General features: G+C 35.1%; 4 protein-coding genes across 4 annotated transcripts; 2 read left to right on the top strand and 2 right to left on the bottom strand.

Annotated features, from left to right (window-relative positions):
• Positions 1-749: 749 nt before the first annotated feature.
• Positions 750-1,596, top strand: LOC143473190 (uncharacterized). The gene is made up of 3 exons (XM_076970069.1): positions 750-910; positions 983-1,326; positions 1,494-1,596. Exons 1-2 carry the CDS (start codon positions 842-844, stop codon positions 1,313-1,315), a joined length of 402 nt encoding a protein of 133 aa, XP_076826184.1. The 5' UTR covers positions 750-841; the 3' UTR covers positions 1,316-1,326; positions 1,494-1,596.
• A 2,014-nt stretch (positions 1,597-3,610) lies between these two features.
• On the bottom strand, positions 3,611-4,342 carry LOC143472859 (uncharacterized). Its single transcript, XM_076970027.1, has 2 exons — positions 4,182-4,342; positions 3,611-4,088 (listed from the first exon to the last, which is right to left on the bottom strand). The coding sequence occupies exons 1-2, from the start codon at positions 4,242-4,244 to the stop codon at positions 3,741-3,743; spliced, it is 411 nt and encodes a 136-aa protein (XP_076826142.1). The 5' UTR covers positions 4,245-4,342; the 3' UTR covers positions 3,611-3,740.
• Positions 4,343-6,904: 2,562 nt separating this feature from the next.
• On the top strand, positions 6,905-7,700 carry LOC143444123 (uncharacterized). Its single transcript, XM_076943248.1, has 3 exons — positions 6,905-7,063; positions 7,163-7,526; positions 7,595-7,700. Exons 1-2 carry the CDS (start codon positions 6,998-7,000, stop codon positions 7,514-7,516), a joined length of 420 nt encoding a protein of 139 aa, XP_076799363.1. The 5' UTR covers positions 6,905-6,997; the 3' UTR covers positions 7,517-7,526; positions 7,595-7,700.
• Positions 7,701-11,336: 3,636 nt separating this feature from the next.
• LOC143444275 (solute carrier organic anion transporter family member 2A1-like) lies at positions 11,337-23,135 on the bottom strand. Its single transcript, XM_076943468.1, has 12 exons — positions 22,662-23,135; positions 21,519-21,646; positions 21,102-21,213; positions 18,755-18,839; positions 17,103-17,201; positions 16,688-17,029; positions 16,380-16,544; positions 14,487-14,656; positions 14,237-14,385; positions 14,018-14,082; positions 13,052-13,166; positions 11,337-12,665 (listed from the first exon to the last, which is right to left on the bottom strand). Exons 1-12 carry the CDS (start codon positions 22,998-23,000, stop codon positions 12,458-12,460), a joined length of 1,977 nt encoding a protein of 658 aa, XP_076799583.1. The 5' UTR covers positions 23,001-23,135; the 3' UTR covers positions 11,337-12,457.
• Between the last annotated feature and the right edge of the window lie 836 nt (positions 23,136-23,971).

Below are 23,971 nucleotides of genomic sequence, written 5' to 3' on the forward strand. Positions count from 1 at the left end.
AATCGTCGATTTAGCGAGGTATTCCGATAATCGAAATAATATCACATCAGTAAAATCAATTTTCCTAAGATAGCATTCATATAAAATTACACTGGATTAAGATGCAAAAAACTGTATTGAAGTACAACTAGAATATTGTTACTGATTGCCCCTAAGACAAATATTGGTTCGGATTAGAGAGTGTTTTTACCGATTTGGTGTATCCGTTTCGAAATTGCAGTGGGACAGTATTCTGGATTGGGTAAAATGTATGGAAAGACATCCGTTTCTAGCATTTCATGTGAGATAGAAAGGTTTCCGGTTTTTAAAGGTCGGATAAATGAGATTTGCTTGTACAGTTCATACCATGTAAGCACTATACTTCATAACGTATGTCGACACAAAGATGTAGTCCATGGCATGACAAAACTGTTATTTCAACATAGCCGCTTTAAAAACTTCAACAGCTTGTCGTTCTTGCAGTTCTTCATTATAGTGTTTACTTTGCAAAATGGTGTCCAAAAACAATACCTCAGTTGTTACGGCTGGAAAGGGTCTGTGAAGTAGTGATTTAGAATGAAAATACAGTACTAAGCACTGTCATAACATGGAGCAAAGATTGACACAATAAAGGTTTATTAAAGATAACACTTTATTTCAACAAAACTTATCTACTATTTTACCAACTATATAAATGTTTGATCCGAACTGTATTTTGCTCATTGCCGCTTGAATCAGTGTGGGTTGCAGTCATCTAATATACATATTTAGTGGTTGTTTCTGTTTTGTTTTTCATATTTTCTGATTATTTACCCCTATTTCTATCTTTGTAGTCGCAATTAGTCTGACAAACATAACAGAGATGAAAAGCTTCTTGTGTGTCGCTATTATTGTACTTCTTGCAGCTCAGTCTGCCAGTGCCGCTTGGTTGGTAAGTAATGATATAAACAGTGGTATGATAATTTTACGAATGTTTTGCTGATTAACAAAAATGGGTATTTAGGCTTGCTGGACATTCCAAAGCTACGAAAGCAGCCAAAAGTATTACTTGAGTCGTTCAAGAAGTCAAATTGGATCCACTTACGGCAAGATTTGCGCCATGCACAGCCCTACTAACCGTCTTGTTTCCAACATGGCGTGCATCCAGAGCAACATTAATCACTTCAATAGCCAATATGCAGCTGCTTCCAGAGATCTTGCAACAGGCGAACAACAATACAGGGCATTGTCAAGCCAGGTTTCTAGGGCTCTTACTCAAGCTCAGAAGGTTCCCAAGGCCGACTCTTGCGCATTCAAACAAGAAATGCTCTTCCACTTGATTTCCAAGCAGTTCTAAAAAGACAAACGGTAACTTGAAATGAGTTATTTCATATGCAGATAATCGTAACATGGATTTTGTGTTTGTAAAATATATAGTATAAATGTGAATTAGTTCCAAACACTCAGATACTTAGACTGTATTTGTAAAATTTACAAAACTTCGATTCATTTATGAGACATTGTTTTTATTTTAGGTTTTTATAAACGACATCCTTGAAGATTTAGTACAATCAGCAAAATGTAATAAATCATAATGCTCATTTACTAAAACGAGTTTGAATAAACCAGTTTAAAACACTTTTTGTTTTGCTTACGAAAGCCTGTGTGATTGCACAATACAGCAATATGTAGCCTGTGATATGATTAATATCACTTCCAATTATTCCTGATCAATTAAAAAAAAAAACAGAACGTTTAGGCAGTCATACAAATTAACGTAACCCATTTGTAAAAATAAACTTTGAACAAATATCTATTTACGGCAATTATAGAGCATCATAACTAAAAATACAGCAAGCACTACAAAATTAGCCTTTGGGAGGGGTGAGTCCATATTTGATTCCTAGTTGCGAAGAATGAGACGTTAAAGTTCTACTTGTTTAGGGCATTAGTGAAAATAAATAGGTCAGTTTCTTTTTTTCAACCTGCGCCTTTGCATTCGTCATTATTGTTACCCAGTGTCCCTTTCATTTCAGCCGGGCGTGAGAAAAACGTTTTAGAAATAACTTCAGCATGACTTGTTACACCCGGATCTACAATTACAAGGCGAACCTTTTAACTTAACCACTTGGCCACGCTAGGATCTCGCAAGAATCTTAGACCACAAAAAAAGTGAACCCATACATGAATTTTTCATACTCCCATCGCGTTAAGGCTAACGACTAATAGAGCTTGTTTTTAAAAAAGGTTTGCAACTTTATAACAAATTCTATTAGTGAAACATTTTGTAACTTGAAATACCTAAAACAGCAGCTTGGCCAACGCTTAAATATAATGATGCCGCACATTTCGCAATTTCAATTCGCCAATACTGTATAGTGTATATATATATTTATTTATGTTTTGCAGCCTTGTTCCTGCAAACATTGGAATATATTTTGTATCGTGACATTTTAAAGATAATTTTAACCTTTATAAAGAGAAAAAAGATTTTACCCCTACCAAAATATTTTGACTTTTACGTAGATTTTAACTAAAAACAGGTGTGAAAATTGATGTTTCATCAAAATCATGTAAACACAACATAGTAGCCTGCATCGTAAGCGTAATGCAAGGGCAAAGACTTACTTGTTACGATCTTGTACATTTACAAGGAATGTAGCCAAGTATTCTGCATGCGGTTATAAATAACCAGCACAAAACGCGCCATGTTTGTCACATTCACGTGCGTCATAAGTTGGCTAAAAGCTACCTTTGAGTGTACAATGTATACAAGATAATTACTTATTTTTGGTCATACATTTCTGAAGACTATTTTAGTATTGTTACTTGTCACATGTACTGCAGATGAATTTTCATCGCTTGTGCTCCGGTTAAAGAACTAGCCATTGCTCCATTTTCGATAGACCCACACACTTTTTATTTTATGCTTTTAATGCTTTTATATTGCATTATCCGAATTTAAAATTGGTTACCTGGACTGCTGAACAGGAGCAAATATTGGTTAAGTTTTTCGAAGGCCATTACTGCAGTACCACCACCGGGAACCTGCACTGGCCGCATTATTGGGAGCAAAGCGCTGTAATATCTGGGGTATATATATATAAGCTTAATTGAAAATGTACTTAAAACATAATATTTTGCGCTTGCTTTTTCAATACATTTCGATTCTTTTTTGTGAAATGGAATAGTTTCTGTAAATTGCTATCAACAAATGTAGTCATTATGGGTTTTTGCCGAAAGTGGAATTATCATAAGGCGTTCTGTTCTGTGCACTTGTAAACGCAAAAAGGTTGATGAGTCGTGTATTTTGCAACACTTTTCAAGACTTATTAAAGCGAAGTACGCGCGCTTGAACGGAAACATGTTACATTTTAGTCACATTCATTCTTCACTCAAGAATATCTTTAACTATCAATACAGCATACACTACAATTTCCACAAAGTTCTTAAAAGTTATCACAATACTATTAAGATGACTGTTTTTTCCAACTTCGCAAAGTTTTTGTTCCAGTGATTGTACCCTTCTTTTGTTTTGCTGGAAGATCTTTTTTGCATCTTTTTTTAAAAATAAACTGCTCGTTTCAGACTTGCATAACCTTTCTTCATTTAATTCTACCTCCTTTTATTATAACATACACTTTGTAACGTATACGTTTCATGTTGGTTTATTTGTAGATTACATAATGATATACCGATAATGAGCAGATAAAGATATCATTATTTATTCCGCAAAAATGCAAGGATGTAAATTTGCATAGGTAATACCAGTATCGAAATAACTAGTAATTGCTGGCGTCATCGCCGTAAAGCATGCACATCAAGATATCGTAAGAGGAGTAGGAGCATGCATTGAGCTCGGGTCGGCTGTTAAACAAGCTGAAAGCTTGGTTCATCTGAGCCTTCATAGCGGCCGAGTTTCTTCTCAATTGGGATGCCCTGCCTTGGATGGATCTAATTTGGCTTGATTGGCTGCTGATGGTTCGGCTAAAGGAATTTAACTGGCTCTCGACACTTCTAAGTTTCGAGTCGTCGCCATCTACAGCGCGTTTGACTGTGTTGGTATAACTTGAGAGACTGCTCAATGTTCTTTCCATGCAACCCATGCGGCTGTTGAAACTTGACCAGGTCTGGGAAAAGGAACAAGTGGTTAAAAATTAAATAAAAGATCACTTAAACTAACACATTTTTAGATAATAGAAGCTTCAATACTTTGCTCTTACCAGCCAGCCAGCGCTTGCGCATTGAACGCACAAAGCCAAAGCGACGAGAAAAGCAATTTTCATCTTGATGCAATATCACAAGCTAAATTTACTGCGGCAAATGACTATAAGAACAACAAGTTTTTAGTGAGAAGTTTTTACTGAAAATGTAATTTCTGACCCATAGTGAATTAATACTAGAATATTCAGTATAAGTTAACATGCATGACTTTGCCAAAAAATGACATCACCCGAACACCTCTAGCATTAACTGGAGTATTTAGTTCTGCGATAAGTTTTATAACATGAAATAAAAACAACAACCTGCGTTCTTGTTAAAACATGGGGTACTTACTCGCAATCGAGGTATTACCTTGTATGCTCACCAGTGTTGTCGTTGATAAGTATTTTTGAAACTTCAAGTAATGCGTTAATTGGTTTTCAAATATTTTACGACGAGTTTGTATTCTAGCAATACTTTTATAAACAAACTCGACGTTTGAAATAACAATTCACTAATCTTGTTTTCATTCACAAGTATGATTACTTTGTCTTAGTTTTCCAATTATACTGAAGCAAAGGTAACAATGGAGCTGAAGTAATAAAACGAGTTGGCTATTCATTGTGCAAAATTTTTAAAGTTACAAACGGATCAAATGAGAAGAAACAAGCTCGAAAACATGTTTATGTTTTTGTTTTAAAGTTGCCATCGATAAAACTTATCACTTTCGTAAATTTTTTATCTTAGTTTTCCTTTTATTGTTTTAACTTTAACGTAATCATATAACATAAGATATCCGCAACAGCAGCGATAGAACAATACTGCAGTGACGTAAACAGTGTCAAACAAACCTATTGGAAAAACGAAATGTTATTTCACATTTAAAAGCGGAAAAACGATGAGAACATAACTTTTGAAACAATAATTAAAACTATTACACAAATACAATATTAAGCCATAATATTGGAAATATTAAGCTATACTACACATCTTGAAATTGTGTTAGTTCTCAGAAGTCGAAAAGTGGAAATGTGGTTGGATGTAGATTTCAATTGCTGATCTGTGATTAATAATGTATTGTTCCCGAAATCCGTAATGGCACTTTAGGTTTCTTCATGTTACCTTGAAAATGGTACTTTAGCGCCAACGTATGTCTAAGTTTAAAACCGTAGAGTGCTTCGATCAACATCTAGTAACTGTAGGAGAGCATTCTCTAAATGTTTAATTTAAATGCTACTTGGCAGAAACATGTTATGTGTTGTAAAGTAATATTAATAAATTTGGAATAAAGTTATAAAACCTAAAACTATCGCAAAAAAGAAGATTAGAATAAATTTAATAATAACAACACTTTTGTATCGGGCACAAGCACATAACGAATATTTAAGTAAACTTAATTGCATTTGTGAAAACTAGGTTTTAGATGTTCAGGAAATAAAATTGAAGACTTTTGGAAGTCGAGGTTTTTGTGCAATAAACTAGGGCGCGACCTTATGATCCGCCTGGTCGACCGAGGCGACTAGATATTGCGCCTGGCAAGTAAGTTAAAGGCTATTACTTGCTCTTACAAGTTTCCCATTCCGATTAAATACGTATGCCAAAATACTTAGCCTATATTGTTCAACAAGAGTTTAATTATAGGAAGCACAGCTTCGTAAGTAAATTTTCACGTAATGAATTAACAATACGGCACAAACACTACACTGCCATTTTCTTTAAATCTCCACGCAATACAGGACTAATCAAATGCATGCAAAAGCAATGCCTCACTGCCTTTTGTTTCTTGAAATTCTGCATTCACTTGTATAGATTGTATATTGATCATGAAAAATCCAGGAAAAAAATACGTTTTTGGAGAACAGTTTGGTGCAATAAATGGAGGTTGCAAACTTCGTGTTTGATCACTATTCGTATTCATACTGTTTGCCACAGCAATTTTGCATCATGTGAGAACGGCATTGGGTCAAAATACGCAGGTTTTGTAACTAAGCTGTTCCTGTCAGTGGGAAGGTGACCGAAACCAAGAGGTACTTTAAGAGGGTGCTGGAATATTGATATGTATTTAATAAAATCGATTTACCAATGGCAAACTTAGTTTTAAATTGGGGTATAAATTCGTAAACAATGCCGTTGGAAAGAAGTTTAAGTGTTGCATTTACTAAACCGGTATTGTTTGACGTCAATGACGATAACAAACAAATCTGGCAAACCATTATACCGTACTAGCATTCAGATTAATCAAGACTTTTCCACCAAAATAAAATAGTCTGCCTTAGATTTAATTCCATCAGAACTGAGAAGAAGCCCTTGGTTTGAAGTTTTCCCTGCACTAAACCAACAATTTATAAGTGTTTTCCGCAGTTGCTAAAGCAGCATTAACTTGTTTTTATAGCACGTCTATTGTTTGATATAGATGCAAGTGCCATTAACTTCCAATGAGTGGTTGTAATGTGCTGTCAAAGCATCGCTAAGCCGATAGTTTGTTTTAGAGTTTTCTCATCTGCAACAATGGTAACGGCTTCGTTTACCTGATCTATAAAAGAAGTAGGAGAGATTATTACTCGCTCATTGCTGTACTGCGGGCTTCTAAAGCTCAACTTAGATTGCAGCAGTAAAATTTAAGTAAGATTCTGGAGTTAAACAAAGTGAAAAGTATGGGGAAGAGTTGCTATATTGTATAACTTAATTAAAGAATAGCATTTAAGTCAATAAACTTTAATTATCGAATTCAAAACTTGTACCGAGTTTTTATATATAATGTTGTTTAAATGCAATCAATTATTTTTACAAAATGTAGTCTACGATAGCTTTCTGCGTTTAGACATCACTGACCATCATGAGGATTGCTTTACTTTTGGCTCTTGTCTTTTTGCAATGCTACTCGGCTCATGCATGGGGATGGGTAAGTCGATCGCTGAATCAATCTAGTCATAATGTATTGCTGAAACAACTATTTACCTGCGTGTTATTTTAACTTAACAAGTTTCTTTTATGTTTTTAGTTTTGCTATTCCTATTGGGTTCCTTGTAGTACATATTACAGCTGGACAAATAACTTTTCCCATCGCTCCAGTTCAGCCAGAAGTCTCGTGAGTGTAACCTCCTCACGCACCTGCTCACTGTACACAAAAATGAAAAGACTTGAAAGCACCTATTCGTCTCAAAAGTCTACAGTTCTCAGCAACACAAGAGCTATTAATCTTGCTCGCTCTGATCTGAACGCCGCAAAGAACGATTGGGAATCTGTTAACTCCAGGATGTCTGATTTGAACGCCAAAGCTAACATCTGGGCTAAGGTTAAGCCTTGTGTCATATCTGACGACATGTACAAATGCATCGTTGCTCAGTACCAGTAAATCCAAAAAGGTAAGTTTAATAAAATCAATTAAAAACAACATCAACAGGATTTAATTTTTGTTCTTTTGATTTTGCAGTTCCATACGAAAACTTCAGATTACTGTTGAGATCATGGTGCTGTAGTTTTAAATATCCATTTCTCCTATGGAAATGAGTTTGAAATAAACCATTTGACAACCAAAATTTGTATTTCTTTGCTTTTGAAAACAAAGAGCAGAAACTTTTACTGGGTTTAATGCAGGAATTCAAAGGACGCCTATAAAAGCTGTAAACATTATTTAAAAAAAATGCAAAATGCCAATTGATTTAATTATCAATCTTATAACATCGAAGTACTGTAAGATCAGCACACTTTACGGTATTGTACTATATTGTTACGTTACGTTAACCGCTTACCGCTATACCAATATGTAGGCAATATCGAAATCATGAGCGAAAATATTTTTGCTTTGCAAGCACCCACTAGGGTAAGCCTTTATACATATAATAATCAGCATCGTCGGATTTAGGTCTGCAACCCAAACGAACTTACAGAAAAACATTATCATACTTAAGATTTTTCTTTTTCTCATAAAACAACATGTAGGCATTTTTAATTCTCTTTTCAAAAAATTGATCAGTATAGGGCTACAGGTACTCAATATATTTAAAAAGCGAAAGTATTAGGGATGTGCAGAAGCAGGCCCGTAACAGTAACTTGAGGAGGGGTGAGCAATCGGGGTGTCGTGCCGTCCATCTGGAAAATGTGTCAAGCATTGCTTTCAATTGACGATTTTGCGATCGTATTTCCGCTTTTAAAAATAAAAACAGCTGTTGGACTTGCGTTAACAAATTTTCCGAGTAGGCCTACGTCCAAGCAGTGCCAGTGGAACAACTTTGGTATACCCGAGTTGATACAGCACGAATCATGCAAATAAAATTTTGCAAAGAAGAAACCAAAAAAAAACTATTCAAACTAATTCGGAAAGCAATAGCATTCTCTGAAGTTCTTCACTTTTCACTTGTCCTGAGCAATACAAATTTCTCAAATTAGTCTACAGGCCTACTTTTGAACGCAGTTAAGAATTTAGTTAAAAAAGCTTTTCTCCTTTAAATTCAAAAATTCTTCAATGAAAAGTACAAAGCTTTAATAAATTAAATAAGTGTTTCGCCAGAACAAAACTAACTTCTGAGCCAGCCGGTACACTTTGTTGCCATCAACAAGGAGCTGGGCGAATTTCATCAAATACTGCACATTGTTGATCCCACGCTAATCAAGATTTTTTTTCGGATTCAGTCATTAAATTTTTGACCACTCTTTTGCTGATGCCTATCCTTTCACATACGGCCGACGAAACAAGTCAACTGCTTATAAAACCCTTTTACTCACGTAATTACACTTTCGATTCCATCGACTGAGTGCACAATTTCATTTTTATGCATGGTTTCAACATTTGTAAAAGCTTTGATGCAGCCTACGTTGCGCTTTGCAGTTCTAAACAGTTACTTCAATAAATTATTTTTTGTGAGTTTGTTGCTTTCTAGAAAATTTATACTTTATCATTCACATTACTGTGATGCAATAAAGACTACTTTGTCATAACATTCTCCTTTCAATATTTGAAATTTTATTTCTTTAATTTGACTCAAATCGATTTGTTGGAATTTCGTCGAAGCGGTGTATAGCGCAGCTTCACAAGTGTAATTAGACTGGTTGATCGGGTTTTAATTGCGATTTTTATATTAATGGATTATGGTTATAGATTCCTTTTTTCTAATCATTTTATTTAGTAGATTGTTTTTTATTGTGATTTCTCAGACGCCAGCAAGACGCGAGTATTATTGTTTTAATCGAACACTATTTTCCTGTTCGATTGTTTGTTCCGCTATCTGCTGCATACGTCAAAATTTCTTTAGGTCTTTAAGTCATAATTTTAATAGGAAATGAAACGAAATAAAAATTGTACCGCGGATTCGCAGTCAATATTTGTAGACGTTACTGAAATGATCATGGATTTTTGTGGGCTGGGTTTGCCCATCTCAAGATCACAAACGCTGTTGTATTTTACCGCAAGGGTCACGCAGCCAGTTATTAAAGGTAGGCGGTTAGTTTAAGAAAATGGGTATGCAAAAAGCTAGCTATAACTATTTAGGGTTTAACTGAAGTTAGATTTAAATTACCATGTAAATTTGGGTTAAGTTTGGATTATAATACTATATTTTATTTACATTATTGTTACTGTATGTTACATTGCATTATTTACAACAGTTAAGTTATGTTGAGAAGAAACTGCGAAAAATAACTTTAAACGTTCGACTTTTCCGGTAAAATGGTGACAGCATTAATAGAAGGTGAATGTAAACAGCAGAATTTCGTGTAACGATGTCAAGTCAACACACTGGTATTAAGACACAAACAATCAGGTTAGGGATGAAGATTTTAATATCGCCGTTTAAAAGTGACTCTATCACCTTTCGCGTGATCGGTCAATTTAACCCATTGAAGGAAAATGCCAGGAAAATGCAGCTGAGGGATTGTTGAACCAACAAATACACGATGGGTCCACCCGGGTTTAATTATTCTGGATTTATTCGTCCTGAGTTGAATAGTCTGTAGGTTGAATCGAGCTGTGTGACAATGTATATGTACTGTATGTCTATTTTCGTGGAATTATTGTAACAAAAATTGGCAAGAAAGTTTAACCTAATTAGTAAATCACTACTTGTATCATTTTCATGAGTCTGACTATATAGCTTATTAATTTTTTTTGCGTTTGGTTTCCGAGTCCCAACCTTTAGCCCAACGCCAGAAAATTCTAAGCTTTGTAAAAAAAATCAAACTAAAAACTTACGTTTGGAACTATGCATGTTGTTTGTATGTGATTTTTTGGTTTTGTCTTTGTACATTTACATTTTCCATTTTTATTGTGTTTTATCTACGTTTTTTTGTGTGAATGATAAAAAAACAAAAGTAGCATTGTTAGTTTATTGAATAAAATATTTATACATCAACATCTTAAAAAAAGAAAACATTTCCTTTTAAGCATATCAAATTGTAACTGTTTCATAGTGCAACAGTTGCACAACATCTTAAGTACTGAACTGAGCAAATAAACAAAGCAGTAGGCCTATAAAACAAACCTTACCAGCAATAATGATTTTCCGGTGAATTTCTTCCAAACAGTAATTAAGACATAATTTGAATATTCAATCCTTGTTTCAACTTTATTGTGATCAATAAAAACTGTTGGAATTTACTCAAAACACGGTCTTTCATGAATGCATCACATTATCAGAACAAATGCATAAATAAGTGAAACATGGGCATGTCAGAAAAAGTTTTTCATTATCGTTGGCAAAAAACGTTTCGTTTGTTTTGGTATTTTCCGGTTTGATAATATCAGCACCCCCCTCTATATACAGTACAAAGCAAGTCCGTGAAATTAAGAAAACAACTCTATGCTGCTTCTTATGCTTCCATGCATCTTATCATATCCTTCTTAAAATAATTGAACTATAATGCGGATAAGGATCTATAAAAACACGAAAAACTATTTTCCTAAGTTCCTTTTTTCATTTCCAAATCAGATAAACAAATAAAATCAATGAATAATTTAACTTTATACCTTTGAGACATGTAGGAGGCTTCTGTTCAGTGATCCTAATAAACACTTTCCAATTCTGGAAAACGTTTGGAGGAGATAGTAAGATGTACATAAACGATAAAATAGCTCAGAGGTTTCCATAAAGCAGAGCAGCACGTTTAATACATTGGTTGCTTTACTTCCAATCATAAAATAAAAATTATACCACCATACGCTATAATTACAATCGTTGAAATTGAATCCATCGATATTTATTTCGTGAAACATGTTATGAATTACAAAAGTAAAATCACGGCATCTTTCACGCAACTTACAAATACATGAAAAGTTGATATCATTTGAAATACTGCAACCAAACAATTTCTTGAATATATTTATTTTCAAAAACAAAATTTAAAGCGCCTATGAGTTTGGGTTATGGGAGGCAGAAGCTCAATACAAAATATAAACGCTCGAAATATAGATCTGAACTTAAACATCGCAAAGTACTAAAAGTTCTGGGAAACGGCTTGCTACACTTAAAGAAAGCAACACTGATAAGAACGCTTTTGGAGTCTGTATGTAATGCGTTGTTATAAACCAGCGGTTCCCAAACTTTTTTGAGCGCGACCCAAATCTGAGTTTGGTGAACATCTCGCGACCCAAGCTTCAAACGAATAACGTATGGGTGATTGTTTGCAGTAGCTAAATTAGTTTGCAAAGTCAGCAATCTACTCTTTCCTCAAGTACCTATGGGCCTACGCTACAGACACACATGGCAGACAAGCAGTGCATGGTAATCTGATCCACTCAATGGGGAAAAATGTGTTTTATTACAAACATAGGTTTGCATCGCCTGGTGCGACCCATTTTTTGATTCTTCTTGGTGCGACACTTGTTTGGGTCGCGACCCATACTTTGGGAGCCACTGAATATAAACGATGCCACATCTAGCCCAATAAGGAAATTATAAACGCTATTGTAGTTGGTAAAACCAAAAAGCATAGAATATATCAATCATCTGGTTTTTATCGTCCTGGTATATAAAATGAAAGTGGTTTGACTGGGTGATGATATCACCTGATGTTGTTAAACCGTTTTCAAGATCACGCAATACCGCAATCTTTTCCTGACAGTATAGAACAAATTTCCATCACTTATAACTTCAACAAATACAATGAAATGAAAGCATGTAATAGCTGAGTGCAAAAGCTTTTATTCCAGCAGCTGTCTTTGAAGTTGCTAAGACAATTAGCAGGGGCTGATTAAAAGCTACTTCTTTGCGTGTATATACTTTTAGCATCCAACACTTGACTTGAAACTCATTCCGTTAACATTTTTGTTGAGATTTGCACTTGCTAGTTGCCAAGTACACCATCAAACATTCGTGGCTCGTTCTCGTTGCTCTCCATCTGTGTTGACATCCCGTGATGTTTTTATGTAACGTCTCAGACACAGAGTAACTGCCTTGGTTACAGGGTCGGGATTCGCATGTTTCTCCTTTCGGCGGACGAGCAAATACGAGAGGCACGTGAAAAATAAGCAAGCTATGATTCCCAGGACGATTAGCGTTAAGTAGTTGAACCTGCGTTGCAAATTAGATTTAAAAACAATTTTCGAATTCGACACTCATCTATATGAAAAATGTTTTATCATCGTTACAAGATGACGCATCTTAACAAATCTATGCAATAAACCGAATTAAAACTTTTTCTAACTCTTACGGTCAATAACTTGATATATGATTTTTGATACTTGATATGTATTGGATAGCTACTTCAATTCATATTATTTATCGACCAAATATTGTTTATTTTATATAAAAATGTCAAAAAGGCATTACAAAACGTGGACAAGCAAACTTCCAAAGCATGGAAAGCGCATGCTAGCCCTAATGTTTGTACGTATGTGCTTCAGCAAAAAGACTGGCAAGAGGAAACACAGTCAATAATATTGTTCGGAAAATCGCACCTGAATTGATCTATATCGTATTTGATACAGTTCTTGCTTTGTCCGCAGTCTTTATTCCACATCACACATGTATCATCGATAATTGCTCCCGAGATTATCGGCGCAGGAACAAGACCTGTTAAAACATTGACAAAACATTGACCTGTTAAAACAATTTTCGAGGACAGGATGACTTATCTGCCATTGCTAACAGACAGTAGTCATCGTAAATCATCTTGATAAACAAAACTAAATTTGAACACAAGTTATACTTCATAAATTCATTGTTCTTTCAACAGAGATCATGGGTGACAAAATTTATTTCTAGGTTAATAAAATGTTAACCAATAATTTGGATGGTTTTCTCTTTGTAACAAAATCAGCAATTTCCGTCATAAATCATTTAAATAAGACATATAAATAGCCTTATAGTGTTAAGTTGCAGTGTTTTCTTACGGAAAAAGCTTAAGATTAATTCATTGATTCACATCAATGCTTTCGTTTTTCCTTTATATTTCAAAGCAAGTTTAATTTTTTATTAACATGTAGGAAATTCGAATGAACTTTCTTGAAGAAGAAACAAGCAAAGTTTCAGAAATGTTTAAGCTAATCTATAACCAACCATTCAGGCAACTCCTTAATGGTTAGTATACTTATGACTCTCATAAAGCTACCGTCCCAAACAACATGCTAAAATTGATGAGAGAAGATATATACTTATACGATGCATGGTGAAGATACCGATCACTTCGCCGGCGTACCATTTAACAACAAGTTTATAATATCTACACAGTTTAACTTGATATGGTTGATGTGAAAAACTGTCGGACTTTACAAGTCTAAAAAGATAATCCAATTCAATCGTAAGTCAAGGGGAACGATCTTTCGTTCTCCGAGCCCGAGCAAATTCATAAAAGCATTAGGGTTTAAAAGCTTACAATTACTAAGAGTAGGTACTATAGGTAAGAAATCCTCATACAAAATCACCTAAAACGCGAATGATGAGAAACATGACGCCTATGGCGGTACATTTGTCTTGTGGATTCACTGATCTAAAATAAAGCAAAAATGGTTTAATACATTAGTAAATATTGGCAAACCAAAACATAATAACCTGAAAATCCCACTAACCAAAACTGTGATTACTGTGAATCATTTTACTATATACACCAATAAATCAAACACGACAAAAAGACATAGGCTGACCTTAAAACGACCGTGTAAATCGGAGTGACCATTTTAGCCGCAATCAGACCACCCAACGACATCAACAAAACAAACAAGATGGCAGAGACGTCGCAATCTTCAGTTTCACATGGACGACTAGTCACCGAGTCCGTCGCATTTAAACAATCCTTCACAGATGATGATCACATTACCAAGAAATACAGAAGTAAAACAAAATGCATGCGTTGGTATTTCTTATTTAATCTCCATAACTTTATTTAAAACTTACCTGGTTGTTACCGGTGCAAGTTATGAAATAGGCACAAAATATTGGAATAAGAGAGGTTGCTCCAGAAACTAAAACAAATTTAATAATACCAGGTCTTGCCCACATAAATCTTTTCACGATTATTCCTCCACTTAATAATCCAAGACACATGGTTGGGGGTACAGCTAGTCCTAAGAAATAAAAAAGAATACCATAATGTAAATTATTTTGGATCGCATACATACCTACTATATATACTAGAATACTGTAAGCTTATTACACGCAAAAGATCGATAGCATCAAATACGAATTGTCGATAATTCGGATGTTTTACAAGATGACTTTAAAATTGTGGCATGAGAATAGTATTACATATAATTGAAAAATAGCTATAGTTATGTAGTTAGCATGCCATGGCATTATACAGATAAACATAATTCGGATACAAAAAGTTTTCACAGACAACAACCGTTCCTATATTTAAGCATAGGCTAAATGAACTGTTTTCAAAATTGGATTTCTCATTTCTTTGCAACTAACATGAAAATTTGGAAATAACACCCTACTTAATCTGTCTTTCAATCTATAATTAGCCACAATTTAATCGTTAATAAAACAAATCAACAAAGTGACTATTTCTCCATAAGTTGATCACGCAGCCCATTTTAGGCGGTTAGGTTAGAAGAATGGGTATACAAAAAGTTGATTTCAGCTATTTAAGATATTATTGGATTTAGATTTAGATTAGAATGTAGGTGTAGGTTAGGCTTAGGTTACTATGTTATAACATTTAACTTAGGTTAACAAGAAACTGTGAACATTAGCTTTGAACGCACGATTTTTCCTGTGAAATATCTGCAGCCAAAAATCAATAAGGGTTAGTTTTTCACCTAATGACCCAACGGCCTATTTTTAACAATGGTTCGTGTAGTTTACTTTAGGTGACATTTCCAAAATAGAAAACTGCTAAATTTAATTAAGTTTGGTACGTGGGGATAAGAGTTTGTCTATTTTATTCCAAGAACGCTAGTCTCTCTACGGCAGTGAAGACTTGAATGAGTTTAATGGGCTCACATTTTATCTTATGAGTTATCATAACTGTTAAACCCTTCAAAACATTATACTGTACAAAAAACCGACGGTATTCGGTAACGGAATATAAGTATACATGCAACTCCACATATGTCATGTTAGGACAAATGAAATGAACTTGAGTTCAACTCACATGCTCACATCATCATAATACCGGAAGTTATTTTTGACATCATTCGTGTCAGGATAACGCATAGGCAGTAAAAATGAGACGCCAAGGAGCCGGGTCGTATTTTAAGATACAAAGCTTACTCCTGGCACTTTTGGAGAATGTTTGTGCCACTTGTGACCGGTCCAATGCTTTCACCGGCTCATGAACAAAACCCACATATATCCAAAGCTTTTCTTTTCTGTATTGTGCATCGAACCAATTCAGACAGTGTTCTAGCCAGACAACTTCCCCTTGCGGCACAAAGTGCTTTGAGAATTAACATTAATCCCCACATACTTCGACCCCTAAGTTGGTCTAAAATAAATAAGAAAACACTCGAGAAGACACTCGTCTGAAAGCGCACAAGAAATTCACTTTTCCCTTTTGACACCAATTTTACCATGCTGAGATTATGATGAACCAAATAAATATATCCCAAATTACCTTTTCTTTTCTAGGAACCAAGTAATGTCGTTACGCAAACATTACCGCAAACAAAAACGTGCGTTAGCGTTTGCGGGTATTAACTTCAAATACAGTTTTTTCCCGACATGGTTTCTTTTCTATATATTATGTTGCGAATGGAATTGCAGTGATCCTATACTAAACTCGGCTGTGATATGAACGACCAATACTTTAATAGTTGGCATTGCACATAACAAGTGTCTTACCAAAAGTTAGATTTGCTGAGCCAGACGACTTTCGATAAACCACTTCGATAAATTTTGGCATAAAGGCGGTCAACGCTCCAACGACAAACATTAGGCCGGAGTAGGCAAAGACAATCGTCATATAAATTGGGTTGGTTAGTAATCGCTTTACGGTTAACCAAAAATCTGCAAAACGAAAAATAATATTTCTCCTCTTGGTTAAAATACACAAAATCGTCAGACACACAAAACCGCAAAAATGATATTCAATGTGATATATTATTCAGTTCAAGCCTATAGGACTTAGTATGTACTTAGTTCCAACTTACCCGCGCAAAATCCAATATCGTTGTTTGAATCTACATCGGCAAATTCCGTTCCTTCGTCCGATGTATTCCTTACGGTAGATGAGTTAATTCCTCGATTAATAATTTCATTGTCATGACTGTTTGCACATTCATGAGCATTTGAGTCAATGTTGATCAATGCATTACCTTCCGCTTCTGGTTCAATATTTGTGTCAACGGCAGAATTCCGTTTTGTAGTCATTGCTTTTGGAAAAAAGAATAATGGTAGAGCTGCTACCACTACCCAAGCTGAAATGATGATATATCCCAACCACCAAGCTCCAATCCACGTGTCTTTATCGTCGCTTGTGATTGGAATCTTCTCTGTGCAAGTGAGTATGATTATAATTTTTCAACGTAAGGTCACAAACCAACAAACCTGATTCAAATCACAAACCTTTCGGCACACGATCAAAATCGACATAGAAGGACGATGTCCACGATCCAATAAGATAACCAAATCCTGGTCCAATGTTTTGCAGCACAAAAGATATTCCTGTGTGAGTAAGATATTTTTCTTAACCATGGTTTCTTTTTTAAGCTTACAGTTTTCAGTGTTGAGAAATGGGATCCACTGTACAATTATACAACAATGAATATAGGTGTTGATTTACTAGTCACAATTGCAAAAGTATTCGAACAGTTGATTTTAGCTAATAGCGCTGGATTTGGTTAGGTGAATATTTCACCTAATAATATTCAAACATCTAACTCAGTTGTTCATTGGCGTGTACGCTTTACACTATACATAAAAAAAACAACTCGTCGCTTGCAAATACATGAAAACCAAGATATTATTTCTATGTAAGCTATAGCATTACACCTGCAGCATACCAGCATGGAACGTTGCAAACCGATTAAATCAAGTTAACATGAAATTGTTTTCAATCAAAGAACATGTGCAAAGCAAAGTCATGACCATAACACAAAAATAAATACCTTAAATGAACACAACTAAACTGACACAATACCGTAAGTACCGGTAACAATTTCACAGCGATCTTTCTTTTAAAGTCGCTTTTTAATATTTTCTAACTTCCAAGGCGCGACAAGTGCATGATTACACAAAAACATTTCAACGACTTTTCAGAAGCGTCTAACATTAGTAGGCCATTATTATCGCCTACTCATTAATTTATCGTTCATTTTGACCTTCAGAAATCTTGTGATATTTTATTTCGAAACAAGATCAAGTTGCTGAGTATAAGAATGTTGAATGAAAATGGATTAGATTTAGAATGAAAACAGGAAGGAAAATGTTACCTGAAAATCAAAAAGCAGTCAGACATGTGTGTTTGGATTTTGATATAGGTGGTTTTAATACAATGATTAAACCTTTATCATTTAAGCATTTACAATATCGTGAACACTGCTATGACAAAGCCACATCGTTCCTAAGCGAAGTTTAAACTGGTCACAAGCTAGAAAAGTGTTTATAATAATAGTTACATTTTTCTCCATAACGTACTTGCTCACTTTAAGCCAGCCAGTGGCAAGAATGCAAGTTATTTCCATTTGTTTGGTTCATGCCATTATTGTAAAACATACCTCATTGCTTAATTGGTGTAATTACTGATCGGTGATTATGACAGGAAGACACTTAACGTAACGTCAATACTTTCGAAACACTATAACGTACATTAAAATTATATGCATATGCTTCGTTTTGAACAAAATTATACAGAATCGAAAAATCCAAAGTTTTCAAGAACTAATCAGGAAATAGTCTGCTTAATTCGGGCTAACTGCTTATACACTTATTGTACCAGTGGTGGGAAAACATGTTTTAGTCCAAGGCCGCATTTCTATTACCTGGGAGTTAGCTAGGTCACAACTCTTAAACAAAACATCATAAAGTTTTTTCTTTGAAAGCAGGCAAATGGTTAAAAGGCTGCACAAATTTCTCGAAAAGGCCCCTCTTTCCCACTCAGTACTATGCCTATATTAAAGCTCCGGTTTTCTCAGGAATGCTAAAAGCAAACAGACAACTTACTTAGTTACCGGTAGCTACAAATTAGTGTACAATTAAGAGTAAGTTAAGAGTGGTACCCAGATAAAGTGGTGAATTTTCTTTTGATGCATAATCGTCAATGTATGATGAGCTGAGAGGAATGTGTACAGTTGCTCCAATGCCCTGAAAAGAAATAATTTTTTCAGCTTAAACAGATGACATAATCAGCGGCCGGTGTTTTAAAAGTTTGACCCATAGTTTCTAACGATTAGCCACGCATCGATGGTCGCTGCTAAGTCATCCCATTAAAATTTTGGCAAACTTTTAAAGCAATTGCGTAAAAAGAGCAGATACAATTTCAGCCCAGCATGATACCTAAATTAACCAGATGCCAAATAAAGAGGGTTCGGTCGTTATATTCTGTCTTAACATTAGATTCACAAAGTAACAAGACCTTTAACGTGGATCCAAGCAATACACTTTCGCTATTTACGCAAAATTGTTATCGTAAACTAATCTAATATTCTAATAAAAAATGAACCAACCAATCCGATGTTAAAAGTTTGAACTTAAAAAGAACTATAGTACAAAAAGATTAATTCAAAGCCATTACTTTGCTCAATGTCAATATTTTTTATTAAAAGTATTTGGCAACCTTTAAGGCAAACATGGTATAAGTTATCATCAAATATATACAAATAAATAAATAATAATAATAAATATACACAGCCGGTAAATACAGAACTTTATTGTCTGCCCAACGCTTCACTAACCCATTCTGGTTAACTTCATCAGAGCAAAGGGATTGCCCTGTTAAGCTAAGTTAACGGCCTACTGCAACAGTGCAGCCGGATACACATTACAGCCTGCAAATTACGCAGATTGTCATCAATGTGATGTTGTTCGCATGATAAAGATGTGAAGATAATGATACGTTTGGCCATGATGTAATAATCCATGTTACTAGAAGCAAGTAATCGTCACCTTGTTCGATTTAACGTTTTATTATTTTTTAAGTTGGTGCATACTACTCATTCTGGGAAAATACGTCATCATATCCGACAATTTATTACATCATAATAAAGTGTTTCGGAATTTTCAAAACATTTCAAAAGATGCGCTTCACCAAAATATACGCAAAATTGCAGACAACAGACAGACAACAATGCATAGCATTATTTGTAGCTTATAGATGAGGCCCGCCTAATTTTTCTAAAGGCAGTTTTCGCGATGATGAAATTTCGAATGACAAATTTCTGACTGCTTCAGTACTTCCATTTAACAACATTGTATGAATTCGGGATTGTTGATGACATCTGTTGCGTTGTATACCGATACTGTACAGGTACTCACCGGTTTACAGAACTATAAACAGTAGGATTTGACACTCCATTGAGCACAGTATTCAAATTTATTTGGGAATATTGTGCCTGGGATCAGCATAATCAGGCTCTAGTCAAACGATAGCAATTTCAATTTTTACTCAGCTTGATGCATGATTAATGAAATAACGCAAACCGGCGTGAAAGCAGTTTCCGGTTCACTGGTTATTTATTGAGTTAATCACTCATAACGGATGCGTAATGCCATAAATTAATCATCCGTGTGTAATGTCATTGACCGAGGCAACAACGTTGACTGAAAAAGGTTGCTGTACTGTGTATACAAGACCATAGTACCGCGAACAAACTTGCCTTTATTGCAGTGGCACGTGCGGTATATGTGAGTATGAAAGCTGATGGGAAGCATGTGTTGAAAGCGCACTAACCACGAATCGGAATTACGCTGGCAATATAAATAAACACGAGATAAATCTGCGCAACTGATAACTTTGATAAGGCACCAGCTGGTGATACTTAAATAAGATTTATTTCTAATAGGTCGTAATAATGCATTTCATCGAGTTTTAACAAACATGTAATGCAGCGCTTATTTCACCAGCAAAAAATGTACAGTCGAAACTTTTTCTTGCTTAATATTAAACAAACCTGGAAGATATTATATTACATACTAACTTTAACTTAACTCTAATATATCATCTTGGCTAACTGAAACTTAAATCTAACTGCTATTTAAGGAATTTAAATGTTTATTTTGTTGTTTCCCCTTACCCAGCTGGCTATGTCAAACAACGGAATCTTTAAATCAAAGTCATTTTGGTTCAGAATAGAGCTTAAACGCATCAAGTACGCATTTGCATACGTCATGCGCTCGATTTGGGATGTTATGTGATTTACCGAAACATAATAACAGCATATGGGATATGCCCAATCTGTCTGTATAAAGTGCGATTGCTGTATATAAACGTAATAAGAATAAGTTGTCTAACAAAACCAAAAATGGTGCCCTTGCCATGTATGCTAAAATATAAATTAGAGAAAACAGTGTGAATTGCCCCTGGGTGCGAATTGTAGCTATAGATTAAGGATAAGATCTAAAACCTACCTGAAGTATTTCTCCAAGTATAAGCACAATATAGAGGTTAGAGTTACCACTAGACACGTTATGGCTGTTACTAATTACATTTTCTTCACAATTTGCAATCTGGGATTCATTTCTGTCAAAGAAAAAAATTCGTTGATATCAAAGCGGAATCATGTTACAATTAGTGCGAAGTGAATCAAAGTACATATATGATTAATGTATCCTCACTTGCTTCCGACTATTCAATTCAAAAGTAATATCTGTAATTAACCAATTACATTTTCAACCGGAACTAAATAGTGAAAGCACATGGTATGGGACCTGGGTGAATCGCCCATTCGCAAGATTGAAAGTGTCGGTTAGTGAATTAACTGTATACGCCCTTTTAACAATCTGCAAGTAAAGGGGAAAAACATGTTAACTTAGTTAAACACTTACTTGCTAAGTGGCTGGTAAGGTTGATTTACCAAGTGTGGTGTGAAGTTAACAAAACCGCCAAGCGCTATCAGCAGAGAACCAATGGCCATAATCCGCGGTCTGTCACCTCTGCTACTGAACTTGCTTACCTGAGTGGAAACGGGAACATGAAAATAAAAAAGAAGTTTAGCGTAACTTACCACATAACATCAAAAGTAGAACTTTTTACAACCAAGAATGATAGCGGTGACAGATATGTACTCCATAACAATTATGTAGCTAATTGACCAAAATGATAATCGTCACGATATTAGCGGTTACCGTTCACCAGGTAATCGGAGACATAAGCACGTATTATTTGTAAAAATATCAATCTGCTTGGCTTTTCATTAAATCAAACGAACAAATATAATGCTACGATGTTCCTTATAACTACAGTGTATCTGCAATAATTAATACGTCGGAGACTATTTTGATGGACGACTAAAAATAGACCGCAACTCATATAGTGTGTCATAGCCATCACAGAATTGTCGGCATTGCGATGTCAACAGCGCAAAATGTTTGTGGATATATACGCTTTGTTAAAATGGAATTTCAAATGTATAACGCCCACAAACACCGTAAAATCCCAAAATTTTATAAGACTCTTGGGACCTGTGTTGTGGTGAGATCTTTAAAGTACACAATCATCAAACTCACTTTACACAATAGTCGCGAAATTATATTATTATATAAAATCAGTTTTGGTCATAAATAGATTAGCGTAACTATATTTTGTTGTACGTTTAATTAAAGTAGTATAAAGCGACATAAACGCAATGTTATGCTGGAGGTTTCTTGTGGCATGCAGAGATAATGCTTTTTTAACGAAATCCCCTTTGTGCAATATGTCCCATGCTATATTTGTGCTAAGCGCACTAGACGTCCAATTGCGCTGTTCCTATTATTACCTACGAGCGCAAGGTTTACTGCCATTTGCTTGTTCTTAATGCTGTCAGTTTTGCTACCGCATTTCCGCTATAATCTGTCATATACACTACTCAAAAATAATTCTATTTCCTCAAACCTGTTTCTCATACAAGTTTGTAAGAAAATTCCCTTTTCTTTGAAAGAACAGGTTGCTTTATTATGTTGAAATAAATAAAAATGCATTCAACTTACCAAAACAACAAATAGCAAATTTCCTATATTGAAAGATCCAACGATAAATCCTGCTAAAGAGCTGGAAATTTCGAAGCGTTTTTCAATGGAAGTCAGAACACTTTTGCTGTAGATTGCCAAAGCAGATTGCGCGCACATCACTAACCCAGCCAAGCCAACAAAGGCTCTTATGGAGAAAATTTTCAGTTTTCCTTTTTCCAACTTAATAACATTGGATGTTGATTTTGGTAAATTTCTTTTGCAAATGCTGTCTTTGCTTGTATGGCTGGTTTCACCACAGAATTGGGCACTGGCAACAGAGCCATTTCTTTCACAAACATTTCTAATTGTTGACATCATGCAGTGTGCGATAAATCAACCTAAAAACAGCATACTGTATAACTGACATGACTCCAGTTTATTGCCGCCATACGTTAATTCCATTCGATTGAACAGGTTGCTATATTCAGAAGTCTAAATCAACACACTGACTGCTTGAACAGTGACTGACGTGCAGTTCACACATGGCAGGCTACAAATCTCGCTGGCAGCTTACATGTTGTAATCGCAGAAATTAATAGCAAACTGACGTGACCGTTTAACTATTGTCGATTGTGTTGTGTTGCGTCTGATCAAGGTTAAAAGGTAGAAGTTACACTGCTCGTCAAACGTTATCCAACTTTCAATACACCTTTTCTGGCTCAGCATTAACGCTGCTTGAAAGTTATCACACACCCATAAGCCAAAACCAATTTTATATTGGCTCTTTTTAACCACAACTCTCATTAAATCTCAAGTGATTAATTAACACTCTTTTAATAGCCTAAGTCTTCATCTTTAATTTTTTAACAACGAACATTACGCGACGAAAACCTTTTGAAGTGAATATTCACTTCGACATCGCTCCACAGCAAACATATTCAGATAATATCGATGTTCTGAAGTGCATTGCTTGTCCTTCTCTTTCAGGCATATTCTTCGGCCTGGTAGTTTTTGTTTTTGACGTTTGCTACCAGATTGCCCTTGTTAGGTATCCTCCGGTCGTCTGCCGCCAAGTATTAAGCTTTTCTCTGCAACAAGAATCCCTTTTTCCCCACTTTTTCGATCGGATTCGCGGTTGCGCCAATAATAATAATTCGTTCAATACCACCACGTACCTCATTACGCTTGGCTTGCTTTTGAGAGTTTGCCAATGTAAATATTACACGAAAATTGTGTTTTTCAGTATATTCTGTTCATTCACTGCAAGGAATTTTTGTAGGTACAAAGATACTGCGCCGTTAGCGAAGGTAAATATGAATTTATTGAAATAATAGAGTTACTGTCGTTCT

This window comes from Clavelina lepadiformis, chromosome 1, assembly GCF_947623445.1.
Source record: "Clavelina lepadiformis chromosome 1, kaClaLepa1.1, whole genome shotgun sequence".
Taxonomy (NCBI): domain Eukaryota; kingdom Metazoa; phylum Chordata; class Ascidiacea; order Aplousobranchia; family Clavelinidae; genus Clavelina; species Clavelina lepadiformis.